Source organism: Ornithodoros turicata, chromosome 5, assembly GCF_037126465.1.
Source record: "Ornithodoros turicata isolate Travis chromosome 5, ASM3712646v1, whole genome shotgun sequence".
Taxonomy (NCBI): Eukaryota; Metazoa; Arthropoda; class Arachnida; order Ixodida; family Argasidae; genus Ornithodoros; species Ornithodoros turicata.
In genome coordinates, this window is record NC_088205.1 from 40052909 (window position 1) to 40065706 (window position 12798).

General features: G+C 48.3%; 1 protein-coding gene and 1 long non-coding RNA gene across 2 annotated transcripts; both read left to right on the forward strand.

Moving 5' to 3' along the window:
• Positions 1-7206: 7206 nt before the first annotated feature.
• Positions 7207-8348, forward strand: LOC135395757 (uncharacterized). Its single transcript, XM_064626851.1, has 2 exons — positions 7207-7964; positions 8342-8348. Exons 1-2 carry the CDS (start codon positions 7207-7209, stop codon positions 8346-8348), a joined length of 765 nt encoding a protein of 254 aa, XP_064482921.1.
• A 2339-nt stretch (positions 8349-10687) lies between these two features.
• LOC135395568 (uncharacterized) lies at positions 10688-11515 on the forward strand. The gene is made up of 3 exons (XR_010423176.1): positions 10688-10771; positions 11058-11090; positions 11408-11515. It is a non-coding gene; the product is annotated as an uncharacterized LOC135395568 (long non-coding RNA).
• Positions 11516-12798: the final 1283 nt, after the last annotated feature.

The following is a 12798-nucleotide window of genomic DNA, read 5'->3' on the forward strand; positions in this document are numbered from 1 at the left end:
TCCACAATTTTTCTGCAGATTTCGCACGCATAAATGCGCCATCGTGCGCCACCGGAAGTTCGTTAGTTAGGTAGGCAACAAGTAATGTGCCTAAATGCGGGTCACGTTTTTCTGCACACACCCTGTACGTGCGATATGAATAAACACTGTTTTTTCTCAAAATAAAGAACTTACCTGTGAAAATTTAACCCTTTCGTCTGTCCGTGCGTGAAGTGCACTGAAAACTGCAACAAGCTGGCATGGCATGCCCTCTAATTTAAAGGAAACAAAAAAAAATCGCGGGCAGCCGCGCTTAACTAAATGCAGACGACAGTACGTGTTGGGCCCACCAATATGGCGGCCGGTGACCACGCTCTGGCACACCCTATGATCTAGCCGTTATACATAGAGATCATGGGCACGGCAGGCTTTCCTCCGACAGGGATGGCAACACTGGTTGGAACTTGGACTTTTATTATTATTTTTTTTAACTTTTATTTCTTACTGCATGTCCCCTCCGCAAAGCAAAGCCTACAAAGAGGCCCGCCAGGGGTGCCAAACCATCCATCCATGCAGTGCCGTGTATGCCAAAGGGAGTCTGTCCATTAGGAGGAGCCTAGAAAAGAGGCTCGACCTGTCAATCAAATTGAGCATTTTTCATTGGCTGCTGTTTTCGATGCGGGCCCCCATGACACCAAAATTTTCAGGCTTTAAGGCATATGTCGGCACAGTTCCCTTAGAAGTCGGCCCAGGACGCACATTCCCCCAGGGCGTGAGTCGTGACGTTGCCCACATACGTGAGGCCGACAACGGCAAGCCCTATCACTACCACCACCACCACCAAAATTTTCCCGAAAATGGCGGCGTAGCTTGGAACGGCGAAGCGAGGATTTCATGACCAATTTTTTTCACAAATTACATGAATTGCATTCCCTAAGTGTAGATTCTGTTGCAATTATCTTGCAAATCACCTTTAAATTACGCTCCAGTGTCGATGTTTGCCTGAAAATAACATGTTTCGTCGTCCTTGTTAGGCCTAGTAACGACAGCAATCATAACGCGCAAATAGCGAGAAAAACGCGATGGATTGCCAAAAATTTGCATTTTGTGACATAGTTTTATTCATGTATGCACCTTTGCCCATTCTCGATTCAATCATATTGTGTTTTATAGTTAAAATACGTATAATACAGGCAGTCTGTTACAACTAGCGGTTCTACCCACCAACCAGTTCTGCTAGCATGCACTTCTGCCTTCTGCTATTCTGCGTCTTCCCGACAGGTTCAGGTTCAGGTTCAGGTTGTGCTGCAGCAGCCGACGGAAATGAACGACGAGCGCCGCCATGGACGTTTCGTCACGACGCGTATCTCGCGCATGATTTCTATCGAGCGCGCGTATCATCGATTCTTTCAGTTGTTGGCCTGGCTGCCACATTGACCACTTCGCATTCAGCCTTGTCTGCTGGTCCTTCTGTACCCTAGAGTTTGGTGATCGGTCGCGCCCAGTCGCACACGATGTCGTGCACCACATACAGACCACCGGAGCACCCGTTTTCGCCCGGGCACGTCAGCTAGCTCCGGAGAAGCTCAAGATTGCAAAAGCGGAATTTGAGCACATGCTGTCCATCGGTGTAGCCAGACCTTCCTCCAGCAATTGGTCCTCCGTTTTGCACATGGTGCCCAAAAAGACCGGCGACTGTGCCTGACCGTTACCCGCTCCCGCGTTTGCAAGACTTCACGGTCAACCTCCACGGCACTACCCTCTATAGTAAAATCGATCTGATGAAAGCATATCACCAGATCCCCTTCGCCCCTGAAGACATCAAGAAAACCGCAATTACGACTCCGTTTGGGCTGTACGAGTTTCCGCGGATGCCATTTGGTCTCCGCAACGCGGCCCAAATGTTTCAACGTTTTATAGACAGCGTCATCAGGGGCCTCCCCTTCATATTCGCATACATTGACGACTTGCTTGTGACCAGCTCATCTCCAGAAGAGCACGAACATCATCATCTCCTGCTCTTCTCACGCCTGGCCGCTCACGGCATTGTTGTCAATGTACAAAAATGCGAATTCGGCGTGTCATCCACAGAGTTCCTTGGGCACAAAGTCTCCCGGAGGGCATAACACCGCTTCCCTCCAAGGTCGAGGCTATCTCCAACTTTCCCCAGCCCCAATCCATCCGGCAACTTCGGCGCTTCCTCGGCCTCATCGACTTCTACCGGCGCTTCATTCCGCACTGCGCCGAAACCCTCCGCCCCCTTGAAGCTCTTCTCACTCAGTCGAGCCGAGCTGCGAAGAAGTTGATGTGGAATTCTGACGCCGAATCGAGCTTCCTCAAGATCAAGGCCGACCTCGCCGCTTGCTCTCTACTTTGCCATCCCCGGCACGGCGCGCCGACTACACTCATGGTTGACGCCTCTGGTATAGCCGTCGGCGCGGTGCTGCAGCAGCAGATTGGCACAGCATGGCGCCCCATAGCCTTCTTCTCCAAAGCCCTCAAACCTACCGAGCAGCGCTACAGCACTTTTGGCCGAGAGTTGCTGGCCGCCTACCTCGCGGTCAGGCATTTCCGTTTCTTCCTGGAAGGTCGCGCTTTCTCCATCCTAACCGACCACAAGCCCTTGACCTACGCTTTCCACCCTGCCAGCAGCCGGTATTCCCCAAGGGAGATTCGTCAGCTCGCCTATCTTGCCGAAATGTGCACAGATATCAGCTATGTACCGGGGGAAGGAAACGCTCCAGCCGACGCCTTAAAGGGACAGTCGCATCGACCACAGATCGATTCCGAAACCACAGTGAAATGAGATTCCCCGTCCTTCACTGACCATGACTCCGACAGTCCCATTCCGATCGACGGAATACTTTTTGCATAATTCGTGTGTAAGCGGCGGTACAGCAGACGACGGATGCGGTCGTCAAGCGGAACCATTCAACAGTTCCCCTGCTCCCTGCTGAGAATCTTTAGCAACGTCACAAGGAATCTGGCCAATAAGAACGCGGCGAGCCAGAGGAGTCCCCGCGGCTTGCAGCTTGCATGAGCAAGGTCAGGGAGACGAAGGCGAAGGCACATACGGAGATGGCGGACTCGGAACGCGGAAGTGGCGAATCGTGCTGTTCAAATGCCTTTAGTAATAGCTCCCGTGACGAATATACATGTTTGATGACGGCCCATATTCGACGGATCTGCTTCTTCTGCAAGTCGCTGGTGATGTACGTGCCGCAGCTGCGTTAGCGCAACAGAACCAGCCTCAGGACCACTTCTTTAGGTACGTTCATGATCGGAGTGCTCAATACTTAATCCCGTGACATTCGCACTACGACGCAGGAAACAATCCAAGTGTTTGTGCGGCGTCTGTGCTCCCCAGGAACCGGATGAGTACCTATATGCTGCAGTGCCGGTGAAGTGGCAGAGTTGTGCAATGACGGCACGCACCACACGCACGCATCATACTTTGTTCCCAGCTCTCTGTCATCGGCCAGAACTTCTGGTGGTGTATCCACCGCAGTATTGCATCGACGATCACAGTCTTCGCCTACTGTGCCCACGATAGATAGGCAGGTCGAGCAATCCTTATTTTCGTAGTTGTCGTCGTTGTTTGCACACACGACGAATGCCCCATGGAAGTTACGAAGGCTCTAACCAACTGTGCAACTAAAGGGCCGGGTTAGAATTAGAATGATTGTCAGGAAATTACTGTGCTACGTGTTTAGGAAAGTGTCCTTTCTTTTTACAGCTACGTCAGGTTCACTGCTTATTGTGTGTTTACAAGCTGAGTTTGAGTTACAAGCTGAGTCCTTGGACCGAGAAACAGACGACAGATACCTGGGTGTGTCGTCCGCATGATTCGCCAACGTTTTTCATCCTGGTCCTATCAGGACTATCATCTTTAGTGTGCCTCATTTCCTGTTCACACCTACACTATAATAGACTTGCGTAGTTTCCAATTGAGAAGTGTGAAACAGACGTGTGTTACCACAGTAATCCCGAGAAGTGCAAAGGAATAGGCAGGAGCAATAAACTACCTGGCCATAAGTGACAGTTATACTTTTAATGGTAGTGTAATGCTTCTTATCGTTGGCAGTATTATAGCATGTGAGGGATATAACACGTCAAATAATTTCAGGTAATGTTTCATAACTCACTAATGGTACAGTTACACCTCATTATCATAGTAAGTGATACATCTGTCTGGGAATGTCCAAAATTTGTCATTCCCACGGAAGATTGTTCTGCCTTGATACAGCAAAACAAATTTTGATACCTGCCAGTGATCCAATTTTTTTAGCACCACTGTTTTGAAAACAGCTTTCAAGACTGTAACTTCAGAGATCCTTGGCAGAGCATTTCCTCTTGTCTATGTATTACAATAATTATTATAATGACAGGCAATAAGTTACGCAAATGTGAATAAATCTTTGTGTTGACTGAGTGTTGTCCATTCAAGAGCCATTGCACAAGTCCACATCCAACTCTTCACGCACAGATATTTATTATTTGCTATGCACAGACAGTTATCAGCGTGCACCACACTGGCAATGTCCCTTGAGATCTGAAGCGGGGACTCATAAAAATAAAAAATAAAATCAACAGTTTTGTAAGTACTTAAACTGCAACGAAAACGGGACGATTGGACAGTAAATTGGACGGTTTCATTATAACAGTCTTACACAGGAAAAAAAACTCAGGGTGTTGGGGGGGGGGGGGGGGGAGGGGATCTGGATCGATCTCTGGGCACAACCAAGTGTAAAATTTTGGAAGGGTTAGTACATCCTGAAATGACCCTCATGCCTCAGACCCCACTACTCGAATAATGCATCTCCCGTTTACAGTAAGAGTCCTCTTACTATCTACGGCATATCCTATCAAAGCTCACAGGACAGCAAATTTGGCCAATGCTTATGTGACAGTGCCTCGTAGAACATGCAGCGTTTCTGTTGAATTGACACTACGTCTCTGGTAGCCCCTTTAATGTCTGGAGGTAGGTGCATCATTTTACATTTAACCAGCAGTAATGTATAGCATTGCAAAAAAGGAAACAAGGGCTTAATCTCAACGCTCCATCAGCATCATTCATCATCTCACAATACCGTTGTTGTTGTCAGCCTCTGCACAAAGATTTGGGTGGACCTGAAACGGGCCTTTTTTTTTTTTCATTTCCTGTTGTCAAGTTATTTTGTCTTGGCATGTAGCTGTGAGATGTCAGTAGAAGCCATGAAGTCATTCTCTTTACTTCTTGAACTTGGATGAAGAAAGCACTGTTCTGGAAGATCCTAATTTGTCAGAGGCGTTGTAAAGGCATTAGTGTAAAAACCAGGTCTCTCAGCAAAAAGGCCGTGCACACACGTACATTGTTTGATGCCGTTTCATGGATGGATGGATGGGACTTGGATCAGCAGTACCTGGTCCTTCTATAACCTCAAGTTGGCTACGACAACCGCAAAAACCGCCGCCCTACAGCACACAAACAGTTCACAAACAGAGAGATAAAAGGAAACTGGGAAGTTGTTTATGGCGCTTATGTTACGGACAGAGGTACTGTTTGTATATAGTGCCTGTTTCTAACACCAGCACACAAACAGCGTCGCTTGCTTTTAGTGATCGGGGTTCATAGTTTGCGAATTGTTGTGTGTCCAAAAATTGTAAACACATTATATGTATTTAAGTAATATACGTACCACTTGCGTTTGACCCTGTCGAGCTGCCTGCAGCTGTAATACACATGAAAACCAATCATGTCTACCACATTCCACAAAAGTCACAGGTTCAGTAACAGGGAAAGTTTCATGATAACGCGTCCGACAACGAGAAAAGCTAATCACGTTCATATGAATGACATCATGTTCTTTTACTTGTTTATTGTATTTTATTTATCTAGTTATTAATCATAGGTTAGGGGACACCTTACGTTGTACCGATTTCGTCTTTTGCTGCTAAGTTACTCACGCGCAAGAGTGACAGACCCGATTGGGAAACTACATAGACATTGTGACTTACTGTCGAAGTTGCTGGCTCGCTTTGTTCCTGTAACACTGTCGGAACGGCGTCAAGTTTCAATTCGTTCCTTTTTTGTGTCAATCCAAGTTGCACTTGCATGGTGTTCTCATCCAGGTACACATTACTGGTGAAATGCGAGGAGCATACACGGACAGCATGAACACTCCTTGCTTCATCTGGATACCCGCTAGTGATGTAGCTGCTTCCAACTTTCGCTTCGTCTGGGGTCTGGCTGTAGCTGTATCCTTGGCGTGCGAAATCAAACATCGAGGTTTTCGAAGGAAGTTTTCCTGGAGTCGGGAACGCTGCGTCGGTTTCCAAACGACATCTCACGCGAAGGATGCAAGCATAGAGATAGTATCCGCGTCACTAGAAAGTGTCACACGTGAATACGGGCGACGTGCCGAAAAAAAAACAAAGCAGCCCCAGACTTGGCGGCAGACGACAGCGTCCTTCACAGCGGATTAGCCAGATTCCACCTTGCGTCACGCGATGTTGTTGGCGCTGGCGCTTTCGAGGATCAAAACGAAACCGGACCTTTTAAATTCGATTCCTCATCACCCGGTCCGTTTTGGAAGGAGAAAATTTGGCAAATAGCTCGTGGTAGTGTACCGAACACATTGGTATTGGATTCGTAACCACGGTTCCGGATGCGACAGTCCCTTTAAGTCGAGTTGCTGCCCTTTCTACCACCACGCAGCACTTTTTTCACGATGCTTCTGCCCAACTCCACGATGAAGAGCTGAAGCGCTTGCGCACAGCTAACACCACCTCCCTCAAGCTCCAAGACCTCCCCATTCCCGGCACTTCCGTTACCATCTGTTGCGACACGTCGACTCCCCAACCTAGGCCTTTCGTCCCTGTCACGTGTCGCCGGGCCATCTTCTCTTCTATCCACGCCTTGGCGCACCCTCGCATCCGGGCAACTCAGAAGCTTGTCGCGGACCGCTTGGTGTGGCCTTCGATCAACCGAGACGTCCGCGCCTGGGTTCGCTCCTGTCACCGCTGCCAGCGTGCGAAGGTCCACCGCCACACCTCCGGCCCCCTCGGGAAGTTCCAGCCTCCCGACGCGCGTTTCGACAACGTCCATCTTGATATAGTCGGCCCACTCCCACCATCTGATGGCTGTCGCTATGTCCTAACCGCTGTCGACCGCTTCACACGTTGGCCCGAGGCCACGCCGATGGCAGACGCCACCGCCGAGACAGTCGCCAACACCTTCATCGCTTCATGGGTCTCTCGGTTCGGCGTGCCGTCCCAGGTCACTACGGACCGGGACGGCACCGGGGCCCACAGTTCGAGAGCCGTTTATTCAAGGGCCTCACCGACATCCTCGGGACAACTCGCGTCCGAACGACATCCTATCACCCTGCATCCAACGGCCTCGTAGAGCGCCTTCATCGCCACTTGAAGGCAGCCCTCGTCGCCCACGTAGATACGGCACACTGGGTACCCCACCTGCCTTTGGTGCTCCTCGGCATCCGCGCAGCCGTCAAGACCGACATCGGGTGCAGTGCGGCTGACCTTGTGTATGGCTGTGCTCTGCGTCTTCCAGCCGATTTCTTGATGGCGCCCTCTCCCGACCCGTCCCCATCCCTCTACCTGGACCGCCTTCATCAGTTTTTCAACACACTCCGACCCGTTGCCACCCGCGCTTCCTCCACCCGCCGTGCTCACGTCCCCCAAGACCTGTCATCCGCAACGCACGTGTTCCTGCGCACGGACGCCGTGCGGAAGTCGCTCACGCCGCCCTATTCCGGTCCACATCCCGTCCTCGGCCGCCACGGCAAGAACTTACACATCTCTATCAACGGCCGAGAGGACGTGGTTGCCGTCGACAGATTGAAGCCGGCCTACATGGACCTTGCCACCGTCGACTCCTACACCACTGATTACTTAGCCTGGAACGGTTTCCCTCCAACGCTTGGTGTCCCGGCATCAGCCAACTCTTCCCCATCATGCCCGAAGCCCATCGAAAAACACGTCACGTGGGCCGACAGCTTCAAGCTGACACTAGCGGGGGGGGGGGGGGGGCATGTAGCAGCCGACGGAAATGGACGACGAGCGCCGCCATGGACGTTTCGTCACGACGCGTATCTCGCGCATGATTTCTATCGAGCGCGCGTATCATCGATTCTTTCAGTTGTTGGCCTGGCTGCCACATTAAACACTTCGCATTCAGCCTTGTCTGCTGGTCCTTCTTTACCCTACACTGCCTTTCCCCTTTAAATCGGGGCAGGTCTCCTCAATGCGTCCACTGGCACTAAAAAATAATAAAACGGCAATAAAATAGGGCACTGGTCAGTTTTGGTATGGTGGTCGTCGATGGGCCTGACGCAGGAGGCTTCTTGTCTGTTTCTCCCAGTTGGTGAGGTGGCGCTTCGTTCCTTCGATGATGTTGCCGATGTCGCTCTCGTCCGTTCTGTTTGTGGGAGTGTTGAGTCCAAGTGACGTCTTCGCACTCTGGGCGGATGTTTCTGGTAGCTGCGCATCGAAACATGACGTGCTCTAGATCTTCTTGTTCCTCGCCGCATAGGATGCATTTTTTGTCGTTCTGGGGTCCTAACAGCTCTGCCAGCCGTTTACGTGTCAGGAGGGCGCCAGTCCTTGCTTGAAATACCAGACCGCTTTGGTGGTCACCCGTTGTGGTGGTAGTCTGAGGGCGATGGTTCTTCCTTGTGTTGAAGGTATAATTTCATGCTATGTTTTTTGCTTGTTCGTTGTCTCCAGTAGTCCTTTTCGATTTGGTTCATTTCCTTGTGTATCGCCTTGTTCCATTCTGTTGCGGTTTTTGCTTTGTGTCGGCTTGTTCCCTTACTGTATTTGGAGTCGATATGTCCCATTCGTTTTGTCCATTCCGTTTTCATGCCTTTGTACCGAATATGGTGGAATATTTTCTTTGCTATTCTGTTTGGAGGCAGATGAATAAGTCTTCCCAGATCGTGTTTTGGACCTTATTGCCTCTCGATACTCGAAAGCAGACCAGCCGATCTCTCCGTCTATTGCGGCCAGGTTTCCGCCCAAATTCCCAATGCTGCCATAGTTGCAGAGTTGTAGCATAAGGCCTCGTTTGCGTATGTTGCCTGTGCAACTGCTACGGTTTTCCAAAGAATTCTCCCTACGGACGTATGTATTGTAGGATGTGCCGGGCCAAGTGCCATGTGTGGCCTTTCTTTTTGTTTGCAGCGGCGATCAAATTCTTTTTGTGGCTTTCCACGTAGTCTGTGCTGTTTTCGAGGAGTACGCCGAGGTATTTTTACTGGTCAGTTTTAGTGATCTCGAAATTTTGTATTGAGAAGGTCGGTTCGCTTGTGTTGTTGGTGTTGCCCTTCCCGATCTTCATCCATTTTGTTTTTTCCCTAATAAATTTCATCCCTTTCAATGTCGCTTCTTCTGTGAATATATTCAGCAGGTCCTGGAGGTCATTCGGCGATTTTGCAAGGAGCAGGACGTCATCCGCGAAAGCGATGACAGGACGCTTGTTGTCTCTTGGTTGCCTCTTGTGTCCACTGTTGTTATCTCTATTCCTTTGTTGCTGGCTTCTAACATTTTCGAGTACCTCGTTCAGGAACAAGTTGAACAGGGTGGGTGAGAGTGGGCATCCTTGTTTCAGACCGATCCGTTGGTTGACATGCTCCTCTCCATCCAGATGGCGCCATCCATAATGTTGCTTGGTCGTCAGGGAATATCCTATTCAATCCAATCCAGTTTCCCGAAAATGTCGGCACCCAGTGTATACAGATAATTTATAGCTTGGGTAGCCTGGGATTAATAGCTGTATTTTGCCTCGTGATTGGCCCACTGATCTCTATAGTAATAGGCTGGATAGCGGATTGAGGGTGCAACCGTACGGTCACCGGCCGCCATCTTGGGAAGCTCAAAACATTGCCATTCGCGACTACAGCTGTGCGCCTTTGCATAGCATTTTTATCGTGTCATGCCCGCCTGCTGTGGTTATGGATGTACTGCCCGTACTGGCAAGGCACCGGGAACGACATTTCACAAGTAAGTGACTTAGTTCTATAAATATATCTGATTTATTAGTCCACGAGCGGGGCGACAAAACGTAGCCGTCAAGCATGTGCGCGGCACTTTGTGACTCGTACCTCAAGATCTAAACGTTAAACTTTAAAGGGACTGTCGCATCCGGAACCGTGGTTACGAATCCAATGCCAATGTGTTCGGTACACTACCACGAGCTATTTGCTAAATTTTCTCCTTCGAAAACGGTCCGGGTGATGAGGAATCGAATTTAAAAGATCCGGTTTCGTTTTGATCCTCGAAAGCGCCAGCGCCAACAACATCGCGTAACGCAAGGTGGAATCTGGCTAATCCGCTGTGAAGGACGCTGTCGTCTGCCGCCAAGTCTGGGGCTGCTTTGGTTTTTTCCGGCACGTCGCCCGTATTCACATGTGACACTTTCTAGTGACGCAGATACTATCTCTACGCTTGCATCCTTCGCGTGAGATGTCGTTTGGAAACCGACGCAGCGTTCGTGACTCCAGGAAAACTTCCTTCGAAAACCTCGATGTTTGATTTCGCACGCCAAGGATACAGCTACAGCCAGACCCCAGACGAAGCGAAAGTTGGATGCAGCTACATCACTAGCGGGTATCCAGATGAAGCAAGGAGTGTTCATGCTGTCCGTGTATGCTCCTCGCATTTCACCGATAATGTGTACCTGGATGAGAACACCATGCAAGTGCAACTTGGATTGACACAAAAAAGGAACGAATTGAAACTTGACGCCGTTCCGACAGTGTTACAGGAACAAAGCGAGCCAGCAACTTCGACAGTAAGTCACAATGTCTATGTAGTTTCCCAATCGGGTCTGTCACTCTTGCGCGTGAGTACCTTAGCAACCAAAGACGAAATCGGTACAACGTAAGGTATCCCCTAACCTATGATTAATAACTAGATAAATAAAATACAATGAACAAGTAGAAGAACATGATGTCATTCATATGAACGTGATTGGCTTTTCTCGTTGTCGGACGCGTTATCATGAAACTTTCCCTGTTACTGAACCTGTGACTTTTGTGGAATGTGGTAGACATGATTGGTTCTCATGTGTATTACAGCTGCAGGCAGCTCGACAGGGTCAAGCGCAAGTGGTACGTATATTACTTAAATACATATAATTATATAATTATAATTAATATAATAATAATTATAATAATGTGTTTATAATTTTTGGACACAGAACAATTCGCAAACTATGAACCCCGATCACTAAAAGGAAGAACTGACGCTGTTTGTGTGCTGGTGTTAGAAACAGGCACTATATACAAACAGTACCTCTGTCCGTAACATAAGCGCCATAAACCACTTCCCAGTTTCCTTTTATCTCTCTGTTTGTGTGCTGTTGGGCGGCGGTTTTTGCGGTTGTCGTAGCCAACTTGAGGTGCACTTTTGACGTTCTGTGTTATAGAAGGACCAGGTGCTGCTGATCCAAGTCCCATCCATCCATGAAACGGCATCAAACAATGTACGTGTGTGCACGGCAATTTTGCTGAGAGACCTGGTTTTTACACTAATGCCTTTACAACGCCTCTGACAAATTAGGATCTTCCAGAACAGTGCTTTCTTCATCCAAGCTCAAGAAGTAAAGATAATGACTTCATGGCTTCTACTGACATCTCACAGCTACATGCCAAGACAAAATAGCTTGACAACAGGAAATGAAAAGAAAAAAAAGGTCCGTTTCAGGTGCACCCAAATCTTTGTGCAGAGGCTGACAACAACAACGGTATTGCGAGATGATGAATGATGCTGATGCAGCGTTGAGATTAAGCCCTTGTTTCCTTTTTTGCAATGCTATACATTACTGCTGGTTAAATGTAAAATGATGCACCTACCTCCAGACATTAAAGGGGCTACCAGAGATGTAGTGTCAATTCAACAGAAAAGCTGTATGTTCTACGAGGCACTGTCACATAAGCATTGGCCAAATTTGCTGTCCTGTGAGCTTTGATAGGATATGCCGTAGATAGTAAGAGACCTCTTACTGTAAAAGGGAGGTGCATTATTCGAGTAGTGGGGTCTGAGGCATGAGGGTCATTTCAGGATGTACTAACCCTTCCAAAATTTGACACTTGGTTGTGCCCAGAGATCGATCCAGATCCCCCCCAACACCCCGAGTTTTTTTCCTGTGAACCACTGCTATAACGAAACCGTCCAATTTACTGTCCAACCGTCCCGTTTTCATTGCAATTAAGTACTTACAAAACTGTTTATTTTATTTTTTATTTTTGTGAGTCCCCGCTTCAGATCCCAACGGACATTGCCAGTGTGGTGCACGCTGATAACTGTCTGTGCATAGCAAATAATAAATATCTGTGTGTAAAGAGTTGGATGTGGACTTGTGCAATGGCTCTTGAATGGACAACACTCAGTCAACACAAAGATTTATTCACATTTGCGTAACTTATTGCCTGTCATTATCATAATTATTATAATACACAGACAAGAGGTAATGCTCTCACAAGCATCTCTGAAGTGCAGTCTTGAAAGCTGTTTTCAAAACAGTGGTGCTAAAAAAAAATTGGATCAATGGCAGGTATCAAAATTTGTTTTGCTGTATCAAGGCAGAAAAATCTTCCGTGGGAATGACAAATTTTGGACATTCCCAGACAGATGTATCACTTACTATGATAATGAGGTGTAACTGTACCATTAGTGAGTTATGAAACGTTACCTGAAATTATTTGACGTGTTATATCCGTCACATGCTATAATACTGCCAATGATAAGAAGCATTACACTACCATTAAAAGTATAACTGTCACTTATGGCCAGGTAGTTTATTGCTCCTGCCTATTC

Bases quoted from the DNA above. Each gene is read 5' to 3' on its own strand.
- LOC135395757 (XM_064626851.1), top strand. From the start codon at position 7,207: ATGGGTCTCTCGGTTCGGCGTGCCGTCCCAGGTCACTACGGACCGGGA.